The sequence below is a fragment of the Saccostrea cucullata genome, unplaced genomic scaffold (genome assembly GCF_032062105.1).
Source record: "Saccostrea cucullata isolate Sc308-1 unplaced genomic scaffold, CSIRO_AGI_Scuc_v1 ctg438, whole genome shotgun sequence".
NCBI lineage: Eukaryota > Metazoa > Mollusca > Bivalvia > Ostreida > Ostreidae > Saccostrea > Saccostrea cuccullata.
Window position 1 is genome coordinate 54,271 of NW_026935125.1, and position 23,191 is coordinate 77,461.

A 23,191-nucleotide genomic window follows, 5' to 3' on the forward strand; every position below is an offset into this window, starting at 1 on the left:
TGTCATAGTTTTTTATTGAAGAGAGAAATGTACGAGAGAGAGAGAGAGATAACCCCCTGGATTCTCAGATATATGTTGTATCAAATAAAAATTATTTTTATTTTTCCGAAATATTCCAAGCAATAAAGGTAATCTTTTTTTTAGATTAACAAATCCATTTGACAGTAATTGTTGGCTTTTATTTTCCATCATCAAGTTCACACAGTTCACAGGAAGTCCGTGCTACATTTGTAGTAGCGTGCTTGTGCTGTCAATCAAAATAATTCGACACAGTGGAGGTGTGGAAATCGCGTTTCACCGAACATACCGAAGGCAAAGAGTCACTTAGTATTCCAATAAATCTTAATATTTTTCCCTATCATATCTAGATCTGATTTTTGCATTCCTGCAGAAAAAAATAAGAAGAATACATATTTGGAAGGATTAAGTTTTATATTGAATGTGAAACATATTCCCGGCCAATTTAAAAAACTACTGTCGGCACAAGTTTAAACTAAATTACCATTGTTTAATGACTGTTTGATGTTGGTTTTAAGACTGATTTTCTTGTGTTACAATAAGAATTAAATATAAATTAAAATATACCGAAAAAACTCGATAAGAATTTTATGTCGGGAGAAAAGGCACCGAGAGGGGGGGGGGGGGGGGGGTCTTTATTATACTGAATGGCAAAAAAACATATTTTTAAACATATGTTTAGGTACGGCGAAGGAAGGAATTTTCCTTCTCCTATAATAGACTATTTTAAACAGTTGGTCTTTTCTAAAATTTAAAACCATCAATTTAATTAGCTCTAAAGATATTTAATACTGAATATTTGCAGTACTGTTCATCATTCTCAAACCTACATGTAGTTTAAATACGTGTCATTGTAGAAATATTTTTTTATGTACATGTATAGTCCTGTAAAAGACCTGTAAAATACGTGTTATTGTAGAAATATTTTTTTTATGTCTTGTTCTGTAAAAGACTTGGATTAATTATAATTCATCCATTAATAATTTGTCCTCTTTAAAATTACATCAAATTGATGCCGTGTGTGAAGCATTTGTACATTGCCCTTTTTTGAAGTTAATATTTTAGTATCGTTCTACATACATGTAGGTACTTAATTTATTAATTATTTTTCAGGGAAAATTCATGAAATAAGTGACAGCTGAGTTATAATAATAGAAATATAAATATCATAGATAATTTTTGTAATGAAATAATTATTCTTCAAACACGATATCTCAGTTATTTAATTAAAAAAAACATGTAAATCCTTACCATCAGAAAGATAAGTCCTTTCACTTCGGAGTTCCGAATGACAATGAAGACTGAACGATAAGTGAACGGTGAACGCAAAGTAAACGGAACGAAGAGCGAACGGTGAACGTTTTATGAACGGTGAACGCGAGCGCATGGTGAACGGTGAACGCAATACTGTGAACGAAGAGCGAACGGTGAACGCACGCTGAACGAACGGTGAACGAACGCTGAACGAACGCTGAACGAACGGTGAACGAACGGTGAGCGAACGGAAAAATGGGAAAGTAGAACGTCTCAGGGACTGTAATTCTGTCAAAAATCAATGAAGCAAAACGAAATTCAAACTTGATCTGTAACTCATTAAGATACACTCACATACCAAAATTCAGCTCAATATCTGCAAGCATTTAGAAAAAGTCCAGAAAACCAAGTAGGACAGACTGACAGGGACCAATGATACATGTAATTTTCTTGGAATAATGAGAATTTTTTCTCGTGATTATAAGTTGAACATCTCATATAAATTTATGAGAAGATATGTAAGTTGTTTCAGCAATAGTAAGGCATACTTTTTTTCATTTGATGCTTTAAATATAGTAGCCTTTTATTTTCATAGTTTGGCTTTGCAGTCATTTTTATTTAAAAATCGCATCTCACCTGTAAAATAAATAATTGAATAATTATATCTGCCATTATACGGAGAATAAATAAAAGATACTTAAACTTCTAGTGAAAAATACAGTAGCACACTATTCTGTGTTCATTGATTGGAGCTATTGAATAATGTTAACTGTGTTGTTATCTTGTTAAATAGTAGATATTTAATTACTTTTACTGTGTTGTTATCTTGTCCCACATAAAGATTGTTCTCGTTATCCACAATACACTAATGGGATCAGATACTTGTTTTGGTGTGATAAGTAGAGATAGGAACTGACCATCCTGATCAAGGAGGTGAACATTGAACAGATCACACACCAGTATGTGACCGAAGACATCAGTACAGATTCCATGGGGACGAAACTTTGACCCCTGACATGTGTAGGAGAATCTGTGTTTTCCTACTCTATTCACCACCACTACTGCCTTTTTATCACAGTCTGAAGTACATGTACAGATATCTCCATTGATGTTTTCTGTTATGTAGTATGGTGCATTATACAGCCCCTGTCCTTTTTTATCCCTCTGTATGTTCTGTAGTTCTTTTCCTTTCTTGTTGTACCTGGTGACTTTAGCCTCTCCTCTTGTCCCCATCCCCACCAGTAAGTCCCCATTGATGTGGGAGGAATGTATGCAGAATGGTATGGTTTGTCTGGTTTCAAGGAATTGAGTGATATTGTTATGCAGTGTTGTCCTTTTAAGGACTTTCTCGTCCATGTCTGTAAAGATCAGATCTCCGTCCTGTGTCACAGGGTGGAAACTATTTACACCACTGGTTCTTATTTTCTGTAGCTGATTCCCCTGTAGATCTGTTTGAACAAGGTTACCAACACATTCACTGACCCAGAGTCTGCCTGACTGATCTAGTGACATATGGAATATATCGTCAACATCTGGTACAATGAACTCCCTAACCTCGGTGACAGAGGAAGACAGAGACAGTGTTGGTTTCAGATATGATGTAGAATGTTTTTCTTTCAGGGACTGTACTTTTCTCCTCTCTTCTTTTATATTTTCCCATTAATTTGGCAATATCTTCTTTTCTGTACTTTCCAGCAATAAATACAGGCGTCACTGGTTTTGTTGTTTCTGGTATGGGTTGGATTTGTATAAACACGGAACTTTTTATCCAGGTCATTGAGGTAGGTTATATACTTTTCTATTGTTGTTTCTTGATTATTTAATTTTTTCAGTAATGACTGCTCTATTGTGTTCACCTCTTCCATATTTTCAGTAGTTACTGATTCCACCAGACTTTTAAGGGACTCGGCTTCAGCCTTCATGGAGGTTCTTATGTTAGCCATGATCTTCTTGATTTCTGTAGCATCTCCATTAATTTCTCTCTGTAAATCTTTACAAACAGGAAGGAAATACTCCTGAATTTTTGCATTTTTTTCTTGACAATGGGAAAGCTTCTCTGTATAAATTGATTCCAGATCAGTGAATGTGTAACCTTTATGTTCTTGGGTGGCAGTGCATTTGGAACAAATTGGAATTTCACATTAATCACAAAGAAGTTCTATATCCTTGGTGGAGTGGATCTTGCATTTTTCTGTGGGTAGTTGCCGTTTCCGTTGTTGGTATAAGACTACTTCATGGCTTTTTGTCTCTGGACTTGTCAGATGTTCATTCCTGCATTGTTTACATAATCCTGTGTGGCAAAGGTTGCAGTAAAATTCACAATTTCTCTAACATTCTTCAATATCACACTCTAAAAAGTGTTTAGAGGTACCTGGTAATTGTGCTTTTGACAGGGCCATCTGCAAAGAATTTTTGAACATTATCTCTGGCAAATTTAAGGCTGTTCTGATGGAGACATGCATTTAAATATATGCTCTTGTAATTCTGTTGACTTGAATAGCTATATTTCCTGTGATTTTTTAAACATTAAAAGTATACAGATATTTTGAAGAGGATTTCTCCTTTAAAGATATGCTTTAAATCTATTAAAGGTTTGAAAATAGTAATTTTAGTTTAATCGTACAACAAGTAAGGACTCTCAATTCTTAAAAAACTCTTTACTCATGCAGCATATGAAAAAATAAATTGATCAAAGCATTAGAATTATTTAACTTACTGTACGTATATCTCCAATTTCGTGACTTTAGTGATCAGCTATATTAAATGAATTTACACCTTTGAGTTTAAAGTGAGGTTGTCGATTTAATTCTTAGTTGATAAATATAGAAAGAGATCTCGTGATTAAACCTAATGGCATGCTTCATAAACACAAAAACAGAGCTATTTACAGTACATAATTAAGTAATACATTGTAATATATCAAAGTATCTGATTGTATCTACCTATACTTATAAATTCGATTTGGTGGCAATTTTAGTCTTTGGGACATTGTTTAGTGTGACTTCTAACCTGGTCACCTTGGGAAGTCGCCAAGGCATTTCTGCAGACTATATTGACTTGACAAACTAATTCATGTCTCCCAGAGGATAAAAGAAGTTGAAATTTTTAATACATTGAATAAACATGTACTGTGATTGTTTATTTGTTGTTTACGTCCCTCTTGAGAATTTTTCACTCTCTGATGTATACTTGGCACTGAAGGCCATTGAGGAGTAAGAGGTTTTTCTAGTACCAGCACCTACTGCGACACGGGACCTCGGTTTATATATAGTGAGCTTATATATAGTGAGCTTTAGATAAAGATACCACAGAGTCTGACATATCTGTCGCATACCTGGATATTTGACCTGAAAAAGACGTTAATGGTTATCTAACAACCAAGCTCTAAGATAAACGTGATGACTTTTCTATCGTCAACTTTTCTTATTTATGCAGCAATAGTACCTTCATCGTCTGCATACGGCGTTTATATATCTCAATTAATTCTTTACGCAAAAGCATGCTGTACGTATGAAAAATTTCTACAATGAGGTAAATTATTGACATACAAGTTGATGAAACAAGAATATCAACAGTCTTGTTCAGAGTCATCATTTTGTAAGTTCTTTGGTCGATACAATGACCTTGACAGCAGATACAATTGAAACAAATGCTGACTGTCTTTTTTCATACTAATTGTTAGTCCATTATTTATACACAAAATTGACGACGGATTTTTCCGTCATTTCCCGAACATGACAAGGAGCATACAGCGGTTGACCGGTCAGCAGGCGGTGCTCACTTCTGTATGGCACCTGATCCTACCTTCGATGTTTCGGAGGTCCGTGTTTGCTCTGCTCCTATTTTCTCTTAAATTGTTTAATGGACTTTGATATTGAAAACTGTTCGTTATCTCCATATCCTTCATGGTCTTATTCAAAGGACCAGTTACCGCGTCCCACAGTGGGATACGAACTCTAGAGCAGAAGTACCAACCACTGCAGCACATAGACAGCCATCTACTTTGAGAGAAAGAGGTATTTTTGTTGGTATGATTTTTATGATGTCTCCCAAGTATAGATTGAGTGAGTATTATAATTTTTTTTTTTACAATTAATTGTAATTAACAATCGTGAGCTTAAGTTAAGATGTTAATCATAGTTTCACAAATCGTGAAACTATATCGATTATGAAACTATGATTTGCTCATTTTTGTGAATTTGCAAATTCACAAAAATGAGCTAAACCTAGTTTCACATTTGATAAACAAGGTTTATCGACTGTTAACTATAGTTTACGAACCGTAAACTATGGCACACCAAATTCACAAAAATGAGATAATCCTAGTTTCACAATCGATAAACTAGGTTTAATGGTTGTAAACTATAGTTTACGGACTGTAAACTATACTTAACAACTTTAATTTATATTTCACATCTGTAAACCATAGTTAACGCGATAATCTATGTTTCACAACCGTAAACTATACTTAACACCGAAAACAATCATTTGCGATTGCATAACAGATTATGATATCTGATAAATACAGTTTCACGATTTGTAAACTATAGTTAACGATCTTATAAATATAGTTTCACGATTTGTGAAACTATGATTAACAATTCTTAACTATAGTTTACAAACGTGAATCTATGTTTATCAAAATCTATTGTATACGCTTTATTCAGACAGATAAACTTAGATTAATCTAAAGCATTCGTAAACTATAGTGAACAACCGTTAGATATAGTTTTACAGATGAAAACTATACTTAACGAATCGTTAACTATACTTAAGGAATCGTTAACTATAGTTTACGGTTTGTAAACTATAGTTGGTTTGTAAACTTTAGTTTACAGTCGATAAACCTAGTTTATCAATTGTTAAACTAGGTTTAGCTTTTTTGTGAATTTGGCGTGCCATAGTAAACTATAGTTAACAAATCCATGTAGATATGCTTATAAAAAATATCAATGACACAACTTTTATACTTTTATTGAAATTTTAGCTTATCTGCGAACTTTACGGACAACCTTCCTAAAGTACTATATGTCTTAATTTGTTCATTCTATTTTACAGCTACATATTTTACAATAGCAGAGGTGGAAGCAAAGTATTAGATAAAGGAGGGACTTGTCTCCTTGGTTTATTTTATTTTTCAACTTCTTAAAAAATAAACTGGCGATTCATGAACAACTAGAACTATTAAGAGAATTATTGATTGATTGATTGATTGATTGATTGATTGATTGATTGATTGATTGTATGTTATTTACCGTCCCTCTTGACAAATTTTCACCCATATGAAGACAAATATTTCAAAGCCCTTGTTTAAAGTCAGCATTTTGTGAAATGTATGGCCGTTATAATACGCAAATTGGTCCAAAAGAAAACTACCACTCAGATGACTTGCTTCATAATAATTGTTCGTGACTTTCGTGGTCCACCATTACGCTTATCCACGAATTAAAATTCCTACAAACAATTCATCAAGAATATGAGTAATTCACAAGATCACTAACCAACAAACCAACAAATGCTTGCCTACCTCAAACATTGACCCCCTCCCTCCAAATTAAAATGATTCCCCAGTATACTCCTCCTTAGCACCTGATCCCACCTCTTGATTTTTCCAGGATGAGTCTATGTTTATGCCATGTTCACAGATTTGTATTGTTTGAAGTTTTTAAGAGATTTTCTGTTAATTTTGTTATCTTTATTCCCTTTTTAGGTCACTTCAGTTTACATAGGTTATGTAATGCCATCTATTTTCGTCGGTCGCCATTTGAATCATTTCAGCTTCTTCTTTGAAATCACTGAACTAATTTCTGTCAATTTTGGCATATTACAGGGTTGGGTGAAGGGGGGTATAATTGAAGAATTCATGGTTCCTATTGCGTGTTTCTTTATCGAGTCAACCTCTGTCTGAGTGTGCATTTTATGTACAAACAGGCAGCTTATATATTTCCAGTGACAAGTCCTTTCTTAATATTCTCTGATTTTTTTTACCCTTTCATCTTGATCTTAAAGTTTGACCTACTTTTCAAAAATGTTTTCTTTCCTTCTAACTTTTGATTGAGAAGACACAGGGTTTTAATATTTGACATGTGCATTTAATACCTGTAACAAGATGTTTTGGAGCATTTATGATTATTTACTCCTTGACCTCCATGTTTGAGCTAATTTAAAAAAAAATTAACCTTGTTCATTACTTTTGAATGTCATATTATAAGGCTTTCAATGTGAAATAAATAATGGTATCCCATCCATTAAGACACCAAAAGTAGGGACAATTACTTCTTGAATTTACTTGCCTTCCTTGTACTTAATCTGTTAATGAAAATTGAGCAATATTTGACTTGTGTATCATGTGTCATCTGACATTTGTTCTCACCTGAAAACATACCAGTTGATTACAACAGTAAAAAAAAAATACAGACACTTATTCCATTTCCATACATTGTTCTATATTTTTTTTGAGCATGTATAAATATTTGCAGATTTTTTTTATTTTAATCTTTATTATAAAAGCAATAACATATTTTGATAAATTTGTAACGTGTTCTCTTTTAATACTGGATCCCTCAGTTACTAAACTGAGACCAAGACTCAATAAATTATACTTAAAAATAATCGCCTGCCAAAATATACAAATAAGGCGATACGAGTTCCTTTCGTATAAAATAAAAATGATTACCCTTAATTACCTAACAAAACAAATCACTGTTAAAAATCACTATCAAAAAATACCAACTATACAAATTTACAGTAATCAAAATACTACTCAACTAATGAGTAAAACCTTCCGCTCAACGAGTGCTCAACAAATGAGTACTCGGCTACTCAGCACATAATACTAAAGAAACTTATTCTTATATATATATATATATATATATATATATATATATATATATATATATATATATATATATATATATATATATATATATATATATATATATATATATATATATATATATGTTCACTGAGGACTTGTCGAACTGTTCCCGCAAGACTAAGGATGTCCGATCCACGCTCTCTTATGGGAAACTGTCGGCGTACCTATGTACTGACGCCAGCGGTATGGCATTTATATACTCTAAGAGCGGAAGTCACATGACCTGCCAACTAATGGCGCCAAATTCAAACTTAGTAAACACCATTTACATTACAAATTTATTCACTCAGCATAATTTTTAGTTAGTAAAGCCTATCTCAGTTGAGAAATAAATCAGTGATAATTTTATCCTCAATTATACAGAGATTAAATGAATATGATGAAAGATACACAAACTTAATTCTGGTGAAAATACAGTAACACACTATTCTGTATTCATTGAAAGGAGATATTTAAATACTTTAACTGTTTTGTTACCTTGTCCCACATAAAGATTGTTCTCATCATCCATACATACACTAATAGGACAAGTTGCTTGTTTTAGGGTGAATAGTAGAGATAACAACTCACCGTCCTGATCAAGGAGGTGAACATTCTCCAGATCACACACTAGTACGTGACCGAGGACATCAGTACAGATTCCCCAGGGAAGGAACCCTGACCCATGACCTGTGTAGGAGAATCTGTGTCGTCCTGATTTATTCACCACAATTACTGTCTTTTTGATAAAATCTGATGTACAGATATCTCCATTAATGTTTTCTGTGATGTAGTGTGGACGACTATACAGTCCCCGTCCTTTTTTATCCCTCTGTATGTTCTGTACTTCTTTCCCTGTCTTGTTGTACCGGGTTACTTTACCCTCTTCACCCTTCAGCATCCCAACCAGTAAGTCCCCATTGATGTGGGAGGAGTGTATGCTGATTGGTCTCCAGTCTCTTTTTTTAATTAACTCAGTGATATTGTTATCCAGTGTTATTTTGTTGATGACTTTCTTGTTAAAGTCTGTAAAGATCAGATCTCCGTCCTGTGTCACCGTGTGGTATCCATATCCCCTGCAGGTTTGAATCTTCTTAAGACGATTCCCCTGAAGATCTGTTTGGACAAGGTTACCAACATAATTACTGACCCAGAGTCTGCCTGACCGATCTAGCGACATATGGTACACTTCGTCAACACCTGGTACGGTTAACTCCCTGTCCTCAGTGACAAAGGAAGAAAGGGACAGTGTTTGTTTCACATTAGATATTGGTTTACTGTCCTCTATTACTTGATAGCTTGTTCGTTTCTGATAGGATGTAAGATTTTTTACTTTCGAAGGCTTCACTTTTCTCACCTCTTCGTTATTGTTTGGAAAGGTTAATTTCCCCAATAATTTGGCAATATCTGCTTTGCTGTACTTCCCAGCAGTAAATAAAGGCATCAAAGGTTTTGTCGTTTCAGGTATGGATTGGATTTGCATATCCCCTGCTGTGAAAGGTTTTGAAGGTTCAAAAGAGCACACGTTAACATGGAACTTTTTATCTAAGTCATTAAGATAGGCTTTATACTTCTCTATAGATTTAACTTGGCTTTTTAATTTTTCCAATAGAGACTGCTCTGTTTTGTTCACTTCTTCCATATTTTCAGAGACAATATCATCCACCAGACGTTTAAGGGACTCTGCTTCTGCTTTCATAGAGGTTCTTATGATGTTCATGATAATCTTGATTTCTTTGGCATCTCCATCAATTTCTTTCTGTAAATCTTTAGTCGTTGGAAGGAAATATTCATGAATTTTTGCAATTGTTCCTTGACAATGGGAAAATATCTCTGTATAAATTGATTCCAGATCATGGAATGTGTGACCTCTATGTGCTTGGGTGGCAGTGCATTTGGAACAAAACGAGATTAAACATTCATTACAAAGAAGTTCTATATCCTTGGTGGGGTGGATCTTGCATTTTTCTGTGGGAAGTTCTCGTTTCCGTTGTTGGTATAGGACTACTTCATGGCTTTTTGTTTCTGGACTTCTCCGATGTTCATCCCTGCATTGCTTACATAATCTTGTATGACAAAGGTTGCAGTAAAATTCGCAGTTTCTGTCACAGTCTTCAATACCACACTCTAAAAAGTGTTGAGGAGTTCCTGGTAACTGTGCTTTTGACAGAGCCATCTGGATTATCTATTAAAGGTAAATCGAATGATTTTCTGAATTTAAGGTGTTCTGAGTTAAAGATAAGTTCTAATATACGTCCCTTTCTTTTAGCTTATTATTTGATGAGAATTCTTAATGATATTTTTTCATCTTTAATATGCTTATACTAAAAATTGTGTGACGCTATTTTTAGCATAGGAGAATTCGAAGAACAAAAAGATCGCTTTATTTCATATAATTACATATGTTGGCAGATTTGACTTGATGCTAGCCCTATAGGAAACGGCAAGTCTTTAAGAACTGTTAAGTAAAGGGTAATTATAACTTACAGTCACCATATGATGTGCAAATTTTGCAAAATCGAGAAGAACAAGATGTGTTTGTGGAACACTTTGCACCCGGCGGCAACAAAGTTCAAAAACATATCTTTAGCATACAGGTCACAGTCAAGGTCACAAGGTCATTGATCTTGGTGTTATTTGAAAGAAGTTGACTAGTGAAGTTCGCATACCAAATATGAAGTCTCTATCTTTCATGGTTCAAAAGTTATGGTGAAGGTTTAAAAAAAGCTATATTTAGCGTATAGGTCACAGTCAAGGTAACAAGGTCATTGACTTTGGTGTCATTTAAAAGAGCTTAATCAGTGGTGTATGCATTCCAAATATGAAGTCTCTATCTTTTATGGTTCAAAATTATGGCGAAGATTAAAGTTTGCAGAAAAAAAACATATTTAGCATATAGATCACAGTCAAGGTCACAAGGTCATTGGCCTTGATTTCATTTGAAAGAGCTTAATTAGTGGAGTATGCATACCAAATATGAAGTCTTTTTCTTTCATGGTTTAAAAGTTATAGCGAAGGTAAAAGTTTGCAGACAAACAGACAGACAGACATGAAAAAAACATTATACGCCTTGGATATTTCGATCCAGGCGCATAAAAATTAGATTTTAAGAGGAATTGTGAGATATTTTTAGACAAAGTATTTGTCCATCAAATGGAAAATTATCCATAGAAAAAGGCCAATGAGCAGTGGTGAATAAAAGTTTAAGCATTTGGTATTTTAAGTATTTGGATCCGTGCACCTAAACTGGTTCAGGTTTTGGTTTAAGGTTTAAAACTTTTTTTTAAACTGGTTTAAATTCTAATCCGGTTTACCTAGCTGGGTAAAACGTCAAAATTAAAGATGCAGAACAACATACAAGTCATGTATTAACCAAATTACACATGCAAATTAATTTGTTAAAATCTATTTCTGAATAAAAGAATCCAAGAAATTATAACGTATTTATGTTCTTTGATTATCTTTCTTATAGTTAAAATACAACATTCATATTTTTAATGCCTCAAAGATTAATCAAATAAACAATTTCCACATTTTTTACACATGGAAAGATAAACAATCGGGTATTTATAATTACTCTTTAGATTTCCAATACGGGGTATTTAAGGGCGAATTCGTTGCACATAAACTGGTTCAGGTTTTGGTTCAAGGTTTAAAACTAGTTTTTCAAACTGGTTTAAATTTCAATCCGGTTTACCTCAGTAAAACAAATGAACAGTTTATACAAGATGGCGTCAAAAGATGCAGAACAACATACATGTATTGACCAAGGGCGACTTTGTTTCTCAAAAACTGGGTTTAGTTCTGAACCAGTTTTGTAAACCGTTCATTTGTTCCACAAACTAGTTTTAAACTAGTTTAAACCCAGAATCGGTTTTTCATTTGTTTTCGCTGTAACTGAAACTTGTTCATTAAACCAACCAAACCACCTCTGATGGTTTATTAGAGTTTACAAAAGAGCGGGAAGTATTCCAATATGGCGATGATGAAAGATGTTGACTATTCTAATGAAGATAAAAAGTAATAAATAATTGTTTTTTCGGGGACGAACATCTCTTTTGACTAAAATGCCACATTCTGATATTTGATGTTCTACATGACATTGTATATATAAGGTTTCAGAGAATAGATATATGCTGCATATTAAAAATAATGGTGTTTGTTCAATAACAATGATAGAATATGTTAAATTTTCCTTTTCAAAAATAATTTTTGAATCATTTAGACAAACTTCAATATGTATTATAAATTGTAGAACATACTGTAAAGACAGCTTAACATTAGAAATCTAAAGAGTAATTATTTATACCCGAGTGTTTATCTTTCCTTGTGTTCAAATCTGGAAAGTGTTCATTTTGATTAATCTTTGAGGCATTAAAAATATAAATACTGCACTTTAACAATAAGTAAGATAATCAGCAAATATAAACATGATAAATACTTATAATTTCTTAGATATTTATATAAAGAAAAGATTTGGATGTGTAATTTGGTAAATACATGTATGTTTTTCTGCATCTTTTTGACGCCATCTTGTATAAACTGTTCATTTGTTTTACCGAGGTTAACTGGATTGAAATTTAAACCAGTTTGAAAAACTAGTTTTAAACCTTGAACCAAAACCTGAACCAGTTTATGTGCAACAAATTCGCCCATAAACATCAAGAATAAGAGAGCTCGTGCCCTGTTTACAAAAACTGTGTAGTACATAACACGAGTGTGCTCGATTTGCTAAACTCTGTACACAACACTTAGCTCGGAATGACAATACTTGTGAAGGAGTTTTGCTTTCTAACATTTCTACTCTGAAACAAAAAAAAATATATTTTTCTGGATTAAAGTTTTAATATTTCTTATTAATTCACAACAAGATTGCTACTTTTCCTAAGGATTAAGAATAAATTTAAAATTTGTGAAAGTGCAAGGATGTGTCAATCAAACACGCTAAAAAATTTGAAGTTTTAATAACTTTTAAATGAAATAAGATTTTTAATTAATTTTTGTGTGAAATGCTATTAGAATATATAATTCGTGATATAATACAGAAAATATTAACTTCAAATCTGTGTCCATTGCAAGTACCTTTAATACCCAGAGGTAGATCAGAGTAACAAAGAGAAAATGCATTTCCACTTTTTGTGTATGCCAGGCCCCTGTTAGGGCGGGTCCACAGTTGTGCACCCCATCCCACGGGAACCACTGACCCTGGGGCCACATTTTTCAAAATTTTGAAAATTTTATTAATTTCATTTATGTTGATTTAATACCAAAGTGCTGATTTCAAAGCATTAAATTATTTTCAGACTATGTTACTCCCTTTCCCCCAAAAGTACCTCTGTCCCAGGGGCCAGGAAATAAACCATCTTTGTCATAAATATAAAATAAAATCATTGCATAATCCCCAGGAACAACGGAAAAGATTTTCAAAGAATTCATGCATTTTCAATATATGAACAATAGAGCCCCGCCCTAACACAAGAAGCCCTGATCATCCAGGAGCCCTGAAATTCAAAAATCTGAAAGAGGCATTCTTCCTCCTCATGACTATGTACATAGTTTATTGGTTAAATACCCAGAGTGCAGAAAAGAAGATTATTAAATAATATATTCATTTTCACTATATAATCAACAAAGCCCCAACCTAACACCAGAACCCCCAAACCCAGGGGCCATGAAATTAATGCACGACGGACGACGACGGACGAAAACGAAAATCTTATTTCATCTCGAGGTAAAATGAAACTTTGAATTTCTGAACGCCTTTGATTGATATATCCTTGCACTTGTACACTTGTACAAATCCTTATTACTTAAAAATGTAGCGATTTTAACTATAATCCAGAAAATTCAGAATAGAAATGTCAGATAACAAATCCCCTCACAAATTTATCAGTTCGTATATTATATATACAGTGATATTACACAGAAAATTTATTAGAAAATATGTCCAAGCATCTTTAATGTAAAACTTGTGTAAGAAGGTCATCATATAGATGTTTATAGTAGGCCTAATAGAAAATAAAAAAAACAAAATCCGCCCATCTGCCCCAATTGTTTTAGCAAATTAGGATGAGAATCTATACTTTAAATTCAAGTGTCTCTAATACCACCTCATGAAAAATACACGTGCCCAATTTATAAAAAGGTATTTCTTCTTTATGATTATATGGGTGGATCAAAGCATACAATTTTGAAACTTACTGTTTATCACTCGTGTGACTTTACTGATCAGCCATTTTGAACGAATTTACACTTGTGAGATTTAAATGAGGCTATACTAATACTGATAATGAAACTAACTTCCTATTTGTTGATAAGTAAAGATTAAAATGATTGATGCACTCAAAGTATTGTTGAATAAAGAGACGAAACCTACGAAAGACAAATAGGGCCACATTAAAAAATATTTTTATCTGGTAATTACGAGATCTTTTCTCGTAATTACGAGATAATTATCTCGTTATTACGAGAAAAGATCTCGTAATTACGAGAAAAGATCTCGTTATTACGAGATAATTATCTCGTTATTACGAGAAATGAACTCTTAATTACGAGTTAATTATCTCGAAATAACGAGAAAAGGTCTCGTTATTACGAGTTAATTATCTCGTTATTACGAGAGAAGATCTCGTAATAACGAGAAAAGATCTCGTTATCGAGAAAAGATCTCGTAATTATGAGTTAATTATCTCGTTATACCGAGAAAAGATCTTTTTTCAAGACAAAAACGTGGAGAGATGACACACTATACATTGAAAATATCATTTTGTATTACAACAATTGAACGTTTTGAAAAAATGATACAAGTCCGTAAATTCGTGGACAAAAACACACATAGTATTTAAACAGCGTACTTTGTTATGGCTGAAATGGCTCAGTGGTTAGAGCACCAGACAAATTTTCACATTTCTCCGATCAGAGTGTTAATTTCGTTTTGTGAGAGCTCTGACTCTAAAATTGTATAATTTGAATTACAGTACGTTCTGGTATATATTTTTAATACATGTATGTAGTATGTACAAACTAAAGTAAAAAGAAAATAAAAGATAAAAAAAAGCACCAGACATACATGTAATGCTAACCTTATATAACTAGGCTTTTTATGGTGTGGGTTCGATACCACCAAAATACATGGAAATGGTTTTTTTCTTATTGTTTGTTAAACATATTAAAACTGAATATAGTTAGAAATTATGCTTTTGCAAACTTGTATTATAATATATTTGAATAGATTTAATTGGACAAAAATAAACTCAAAATTGTATTTCACGACTACACCGAAAGGGGATTTGCGCTATCTGATCCCCCTATCTTCTACAAAAATCAAACAGTAATGTCTCTGTTTTAACTAAATATATACATTTGCAAATATGCTTCCTTATATGAATCTATAGACTAGCGAAAACGTTTAATTCAGTGTAAACTTTTTCGTGACGTCCCTTTGATACATGTAACTGCACGCGCTTATCGCTTGACGGTTGCAATATTGTTTTTATAGATCTTTTCTAGTAATAACGAGATCTTTTCTCGTAATTACGAGATAATTAACTCGTAATAACCAGATCTTTTCTTGTTATAACGAAATAATTAACTCGTAATAACGAGATCTTTTCTCGTAATTACAAGATCTTTTCTCGTAATTACGAGACTCGTAATTACGAGATAATTAACTCGTAATAACGAGATCTTTTCTCGTAATTACGAGATCTTTTCTCGTAATTACGAGATAATTAACTCGTAATAACGAGATCTTTTCTCGTAAAAAACGAGATCATTAACTCGTAATAACGAGATCTTTTCCCGTTATTACGAGATCTTTTGTCGTAATAACGAGATAATTAACTCGTAATAACGAGATCTTTTCTCGTAATTACGAGATAAAATATTTTTTATGTGGCCCTATTCGTCTTTCGTAGAAACCCGATACTATACCGCTTAGCAATCACAAAAATGAGACTATTTATAATATACATAATAAAGTAATATTTATATTTTTTTTACCTGATTTCTTTTCTACCTATATATATATATAAACTTATGTAGGTGACAAATTCGGTCTTTGGGGCACTTTTAATACGACAAAAAATAAAATCTGGGAAGTTGTGCAGACCTTTCCCGTAAGCCCATCGTCGCAAACCACGGTCAAAATGTATGATCCTCTCCCATTCAGGCCTTGATTGAATGAGAAGAGATCGTACGAGTAAAGCATAGCTGGAAAATGAACATTTCAATACCTTATCGTCGTTAAGGAAGTAATTTCATGTACTGGTGATGTTGATGTTGATTTCAATTGCCATGGAAACAAATATTGTCATTGGCTGAATATGATGTCACAGCATAGAGGCGTAAATATTCAAGATTTCGATAATTTATGTGATCAAGCATGCACGGGTAGGAGAGAACTATATTCATATCTCTCAGTAGGTAAAACAAAGTGAAATTCTTAATACATAAATATAATTACGTACCAATCTACTTTGAGAGGAAGGCAGAATGTTTTTTTCTGTTTTTCTAAGTAAATGTACATGTTTTTGTTTAATGATTTAATTCAATTAAAATGATTAATAATTATCTAATCGTTGGGTCGTATTTTGACTTACTTCTTTCATATCAATTGTTAAGCCTTTGTTTTCATACTATATTTGATTACGTAATGTTCTGTCCAACTAATCAATACATAGGACTCACAGCAGGTATAACTGGGGATGCTTACTCCTCCTACGCAACTGATTCCACCTCTAATTTTTATTTGTTTAATGACCTCTTGATATAGATATATTTGAACTGTTCGACGATTTTTTGAAATCAAGTGCTGTTTGTTAACCATACTTTTATATTTTGCTACAGCAGTGGAGAGTGGCTACAGCTACCATGGATTTGAACTGAACACCACTGCCACCCAGTTTGTGGTGAACCTGACCCTTGCTGACCGCGGACTTGAACAGTTTGAGGAAGTTCTACTGGCAGTTTTACAGTACGTACACTTACTGAAGAGAAAAGGGCCACAGAAGCAGTACTTTGATGAGATGAAGATAGTAGTGGAAACCAAATTTAGATTTAAAAAAAAGTAGTTGTTTTGGTCAGGTAATGATAAGATATGTGTTTTTGTCATGTAATGAACAAATAGGTGTTTTAGTCAGGTATTGAACAAATAGGTGTTTTAGTCAGGTATTGAACAGATAGGTGTTTTAGTCAGGTATTGAACAGATAGGTGTTTTAGTCAGATATTGAACAGATAGGTGTTTTAGTAAGGTATTGAACAGATAGGTGTTTTAGTCAGGTATTGAACAGATAGGTGTTTTAATAAGATATTTGTTGTCTTGGTCTGAAGTCAGTGGTATATTTAAGATCTTGTTGTCTTGGTCCTAAGTCCCTGTGGAATATTTAAGATCTGTGTTGTCTTGATCTGAAGTCCCCGTGGTATATTTAAAATCTTGTTGTCTTGGTCCTAAATTCCTGTGGAATATTTAAGATCTGTGTTGTCTTGATATGAAGTCCCTGTGTTTTATTTAAAATCTTGTTGTCTTGATCTGAAGTCCCTATGGTATACTTAAGATCTTTGTTGTCTTGGTCTGAAGTCTGTATGTTATATTTAAGGTGGAGTCTCTGATAGCAGCCAGGCTTACAGAAGACACTCAGTTAGAGGAGGAAGTCAACAGATACTTGGGGGGGAGTGTAAGGAACAAAACTACTGTTTGACAGACTAGAGAAAGAGGTCTGTACTATAAAACTTATTGATTTTTATAAAGGGCAGTTTTATATAATGTTTTCTGACACAATTTGCTATGCATTTAAGTCTGAAGTGCCATTATAACATAAATTGTAGGTATTGTAATCTGTATGGAAGTTCATTCCATGGAATGATCTATTTCTGCTGTAACTGTAGGTGGCTATATTAAGGACGTTAACACTAGAAGACCTGCAGAACTGGTACAAACAGTATCTTGGCGAAAATCAGAAACGGATAAGCTTCAGGTATAAAAAAAATTTCACAATTTCCTTTCACATTCTAGAAACCCTTTATTTAAAAAATACATTTAAATTAGAGATTTACATGTGTTATACTTAGCAGTTTCAGAGTTAAACTTGTTGCTGTTTATTTATATATTCCCCCCAATGTCTTTCAAGTTCTAAAAAAAGTCTTGTTATTTCACGTTTGAATTTAATCTGTTATCCGTGCTCCAGGTTCTTGGAAACCCAGAAGTGGAGCAGGAAGATTGGAAGAGTGATGAAGTGGAACCTCCCCAGAAGAAAGCTAACACAGACAAACGTGACAGAGAACAGAGCTATGTTGTGAGACCTGTCAAAGACTGTAACTACCCTGACCATCAGTGTATCAGTGATATACAGCAGCTCAGATCTAAACTGACAATGTTTGACTACCACTGTATCACAAACTGATGTAGGATGCAGATAGTCACAGTGAGAAATGTTAAAGACAGGGGTTGTTGAGGTTTTTTAATGGTTTTAATACTTCGACCTTATGAACAAAAGATACTATTATTTAGGGAATGGAGATTCGTTGAATTACTAGCAGATGCTATTTCAGCATTGAATTATTTTAATGGTACATGTATAAAGATACGATATTGAGATGTATCATATAGAAACAAAATAAATGAAACGTTTATTGTTTACCAAACAGTTTTATATATGGATTCGGACATGATGAGAGCATAATACAAACAAGCATTCTGAGAGTATTGCAGAAGCAATATATGTTATGTTCCCTACCGGGTTCCCCTTTTTATTTAGGATGTCACTTTACAGTAAGCAAAATTTATGTCTTTTCTCGCTTCATATTTACCATGTTGACCTTAGGAATTTAGCGCAGCACAAACTCAATCTTAAACCAATACAAAAAATGCCATAATTCTGTCAAAAATCAACGAGGTGAAACGAATTTAAAACTTGGTCTGTAACTCATAAAGATACGCTCACATACATACCAAAATTCAGCTCAATATCTGCAAGTGTTTAGAAAAAAGTATGGAAATCCAAGCAGGACAGACTGACAGACAGACGGGGACAAATGATACATGTAATTTTCTTGGAGTAATAAAATTCTTACATGTGATTACAAGTTAAACATCTCATATAAATTTATGAGAAGATATCTACTAGTAAGTTGTTTCAGCTATAGTAAGGCATACTTTTTTTCATTTAATACTTTAAATAAAGTAGCCTTTTATTTTCATAGTTTGCTTTGCCGTCATTTTTATTTAAAAATTCCATCTCACCTGTAAAATAATTAAATAATGATATCGCCATTATACGGAGAATAGATACATAAACTTCTAGTGAAAAATAAAGTAGCAAACTATTCGGTCTTTATTGGAGATATTTAATTACTTTTACTGTGTTGTTATCTTGTCCCACATAAAGATTGTTCTCATCATCCATACATACACTAATGGGACAAGATACTTGTTTTGGTGTGATTAGTAGAGATAAGAATTGACCATCCTTATCAAGGAGGTGAATATTCTGCATATCAAACACCAGTATGTGACCGAGGACATCAGTACAGATTCCATGGGGACGATACTTTGACCCCTGACCTGTGTAGGAGAATCTGTGTTGTCCTGATTTATTTACCACCACTACTGCCTTTTTACTACAGTCTGATGTACAGATATCTCCATTGATGTTTTCTGTTATGTAGTATGGTTTACTATACAGTCCCTGTCCTTTGTTATCCCTCTGTATGTTCTGTAGTTCTTTCCCTGTCTTGTTGTACCTGGTGACTTTTACCCCATCCCTCTTCCCCATACCCACAAGTAAGTCCCCATTGATGTGGGAGGAGTGTATGCTGATTGGTAACCAGTCTCCTGTTCTAATGAATTCAGTGATATTGTTATCCAGTGTTATCCTGTTGATGACTTTCTTGAGCATGTCTGTAAAGATCAGATCCCCGTCCAGTGTCACTGCGTGGTAACCACCTCCACCACTGGTTTGTATCTTCTGTAGCTGATTCCCCTGTAGATCTGTTTGGACAAGGTTACTATCATCATCACTAACCCAGAGTCTGCCTGACTGATCTAGTGACATATGGAATATACAGTCAACACCTGGTACTTTGAACTCCCTGACCTTAGTGACAGAGGAAGACAGAGACTGTGTTTGTTTCACATTAGATTCCGGTTGACTGTCTTTCATTACTTGATAGGTTGTTGATTTCGGAATTGATTTTGGAGTTTTTGTTTTCAGGGGCTGTGCTTTTCTCGCCTCTTCTTCTATGTTTGGAAAAGTAACTTTCCCCAGTAAATTGGCAATATCATCTTCACTATACTTTCCAGCAGTAAATACAGGCATTACTGGTTTTGTTGTCACTGGTATGGGTTGGATTTGCATATCCTCTGCAGTGAAAAGTTTTGAAGGCTTCAAAGAGGACAAATAAACATGGAACTTCTTATCCAGGTCATTGAGATAGGTTATATACTTTTCTATTGTTGTTTCTTGATTATTTAATTTTTCCATGAATGACTGCTCTATTTTGTTTACTTCTTCCATATTTTCAGAAGTCACTTTGTCCACCAGAATTTTAACGGACTCAGCTTCAGTCTTCATGGAGGTTCTTATGTTGTCCATGATCTTCTTGATTTCTGTGACATCTCCGTTAATTTCTCTTTGTAAATCTTTAGATGTTGGCAAGAAATACTCATGAATTTTTGCAATTTCTTCTTGACAATGGGAAAACTTCTCTGAATAAATTAATTCCAGGTCAGTGAATGTGTGACCTTTATGTGCTGGTGTTGCGGTGCATTTGGAACAAATCGGGATTTTACATTCATCACAAAGAAGTTCTATATCCTTGGTGGGGTGGATCTTGCATTTTTCTGTGGGTAGTTGCCGTTTCCATTGTTGGTATAGCACTACTTCATGGCTTTTCGTCTCTAGACTTCTTTGATGTTCATCCCTGCATTTTTTGCATAATCTTGTGTGGCAAATATTGCAGTAGAATTCACAGTTTCTCTCACAGTCTTCAATACCACACTCTAAAAAGTGTTGAGGTGTACTTGGTAATTGTGCTTTTGACAAAGCCATCTGCAAAAAGTGCCATTAAGAATAATCTATTTGTTAAGTTGAAAGATGTTCTGGGTTAAAGATGTGTTCAAATGGAATCGCGAGATTTTTTAAAATTATCTTTAATACAATGTATACAGAGTATTTAGTATTCAAAAAGGTTTTGCACCAGAAACATACAATTGTAATCGAAATTTTATTAAAATTTAAGACCAGATAAAAATAAACTTTAAATTCCCATCCTCACCTACATCCCTCCCACCACATTGTTTTTGATTTTTTCAACATTTTTTTTTTTAATGTCAGTTGGAAATTTGTTTGTATCAATGATTGTAAAAGGTACTCCCATTTGTATTTAAAGTTGTGTGGCACTATTTTTAGCATTATTTGCAGCACAGGATCATGTGGAGAGCAAAAAAGGAGTTTATTACATGTAATAAAGGCTGTTGTCTAACTTTATATGATTCTATTCCTACAGAAAGTGGTAAATCTAAAAGGACTGTTTAGTAAAGGCTAACTTACAGACACCATGCATACGTTGCGTAAAATTTTGACAATATCAGAAGAAACATTGGACATTATAAAAACTGGATATTTTCTGACAAAGCAAAAGGATTTATTGGTCAAACGAAAACTGATGAATTTGAAAAAGGCCAATGAAAAGTGATGAATAAGATGTAAAGCATCAATTATGCACAAATTATTTCGGTCGTGCGCAACAGCTGTCCAATTTCAAACATATAATTATAAGTTTGGTATATATACAAACATTCTTATAAAATTGTTTTTAAAGTGTAATAAATATTAAATATACAAAAAATTGGTACGCAATTTAAAGAATAAGCAATCAAACCTATAGTATTCACATTAGCATTTAATGTGAAAATTTTGTATAAGAGGATCATTATTTAGATCTTAACAGAAGGCCTAATAAAACAAATAAAATCCGCCCACCTGCTCTAATTTGTAAGAAATTAGGATGAAAATCTTAATTTTACATTCATGTGGCTTTGATAGCACCCTATTTTGAATATGCTTCATTATGATTATATAAGTGGATCAAAGCGTGTAATTTTTAAACTTACTGTTTATCACCAGTATGACTTTTATTGATCAGCCATTTTGAATGAATTTACACCTGTGCGATTTAAGTGAGGTTATATTGATAAGGAAATTAACTTCCTGTTTGTTGATAAGTAAAGATTAAAATTACTGATAATTGCACTAAGAGTAATGTTCAAGAGAGAGGTCAATGAGACGACCCCGATACTATACGTATAACCACTTCACAATCACAAAAATGAGAACTACATGTATTTATGATATACTTAATAAAGTAATATCTTATTATTTTCGTTATCAAATTTTCTACTTATACATGTATATGTAAACTAATAATTTGTGGCAAATTCAGTCTTTGATGCATTATATTAATGTGACATCTATCCAAAATTCATGGAAGTTGTCCAGACCTTTCCCATCAGCCATGCCTCTCTCAAAGTAAATTGACACATTCATTCATATTTCTCAGTAAGTAAAAGAAGGTAAAATTTTCAATGCATTCTACTTTGAGAGGAAGTGAGAAATAGTTTTTTTTTTTAAACTAAGTTTTTTTGCTGATGAAATGAGTAATTCTTTGATCACTGGGTCATGTAGCCAAGTAGTTGACTTTTTTCATACCAATCGTGAGTCCTTTGTAATTATACTGAACTTGATTTATGCAATAAATTGGATTCAAAACAGTTATATCTGTACAACAGATGCTTACTCCTCCATGTCACCTGATCTCTTTTCTAGAATTTACAGGCGTCTTTGTTTTATGACCTATTCATATAATTGTATTGTTGAAAGATTTTTTGAAATTAAACGCTGTTTGTCATCTTTTCTTTGAACATTTTATAAACATTTATACCCCCCCCCTCCAAAGGAGAGGGGGGTATACTGTTTTACCCTTTGTGTGTCTGTCTGTCTGTGTCTCCGTCCGAAACAAAACTTCGTCAGTTTTCTTAGCAACTACTCATCCTAGAAGCTTGAAAT

At 33.4% G+C, this 23,191-nt stretch overlaps 3 protein-coding genes across 3 annotated transcripts; all 3 read right to left on the minus strand.

Annotated features, from left to right (window-relative positions):
• Positions 1 to 1,929: 1,929 nt before the first annotated feature.
• On the minus strand, positions 1,930 to 21,175 carry LOC134241945 (uncharacterized). The gene is made up of 2 exons (XM_062723956.1): positions 19,450 to 21,175; positions 1,930 to 2,005 (listed from the first exon to the last, which is right to left on the minus strand). Exon 1 carries the CDS (start codon positions 21,173 to 21,175, stop codon positions 19,460 to 19,462), a length of 1,716 nt encoding a protein of 571 aa, XP_062579940.1. The 3' UTR covers positions 1,930 to 2,005; positions 19,450 to 19,459.
• LOC134241977 (uncharacterized) lies at positions 2,083 to 3,215 on the minus strand. Its single transcript, XM_062723995.1, has 2 exons — positions 2,978 to 3,215; positions 2,083 to 2,774 (listed from the first exon to the last, which is right to left on the minus strand). Exons 1-2 carry the CDS (start codon positions 3,213 to 3,215, stop codon positions 2,083 to 2,085), a joined length of 930 nt encoding a protein of 309 aa, XP_062579979.1.
• Positions 8,322 to 22,326, minus strand: LOC134241942 (uncharacterized). Its single transcript, XM_062723953.1, has 2 exons — positions 22,240 to 22,326; positions 8,322 to 10,313 (listed from the first exon to the last, which is right to left on the minus strand). Exon 2 carries the CDS (start codon positions 10,302 to 10,304, stop codon positions 8,574 to 8,576), a length of 1,731 nt encoding a protein of 576 aa, XP_062579937.1. The 5' UTR covers positions 10,305 to 10,313; positions 22,240 to 22,326; the 3' UTR covers positions 8,322 to 8,573.
• Between the last annotated feature and the right edge of the window lie 865 nt (positions 22,327 to 23,191).

Excerpts from the sequence above, each read along its gene's own strand:
- LOC134241977 (XM_062723995.1), bottom strand. The coding sequence starts at position 3,215 with ATGGCTAACATAAGAACCTCCATGAAGGCTGAAGCCGAGTCCCTTAAA. Across the intron at positions 2,775-2,977 it reads CAACAAAACCAGTGACGCCT|ATCAGTCAGGCAGACTCTGG; the intron begins GTATTTATTGCT and ends ATATGTCACTAG.
- LOC134241942 (XM_062723953.1), bottom strand. The coding sequence starts at position 10,304 with ATGGCTCTGTCAAAAGCACAGTTACCAGGAACTCCTCAACACTTTTTA.
- LOC134241945 (XM_062723956.1), bottom strand. The coding sequence starts at position 21,175 with ATGGCTTTGTCAAAAGCACAATTACCAAGTACACCTCAACACTTTTTA.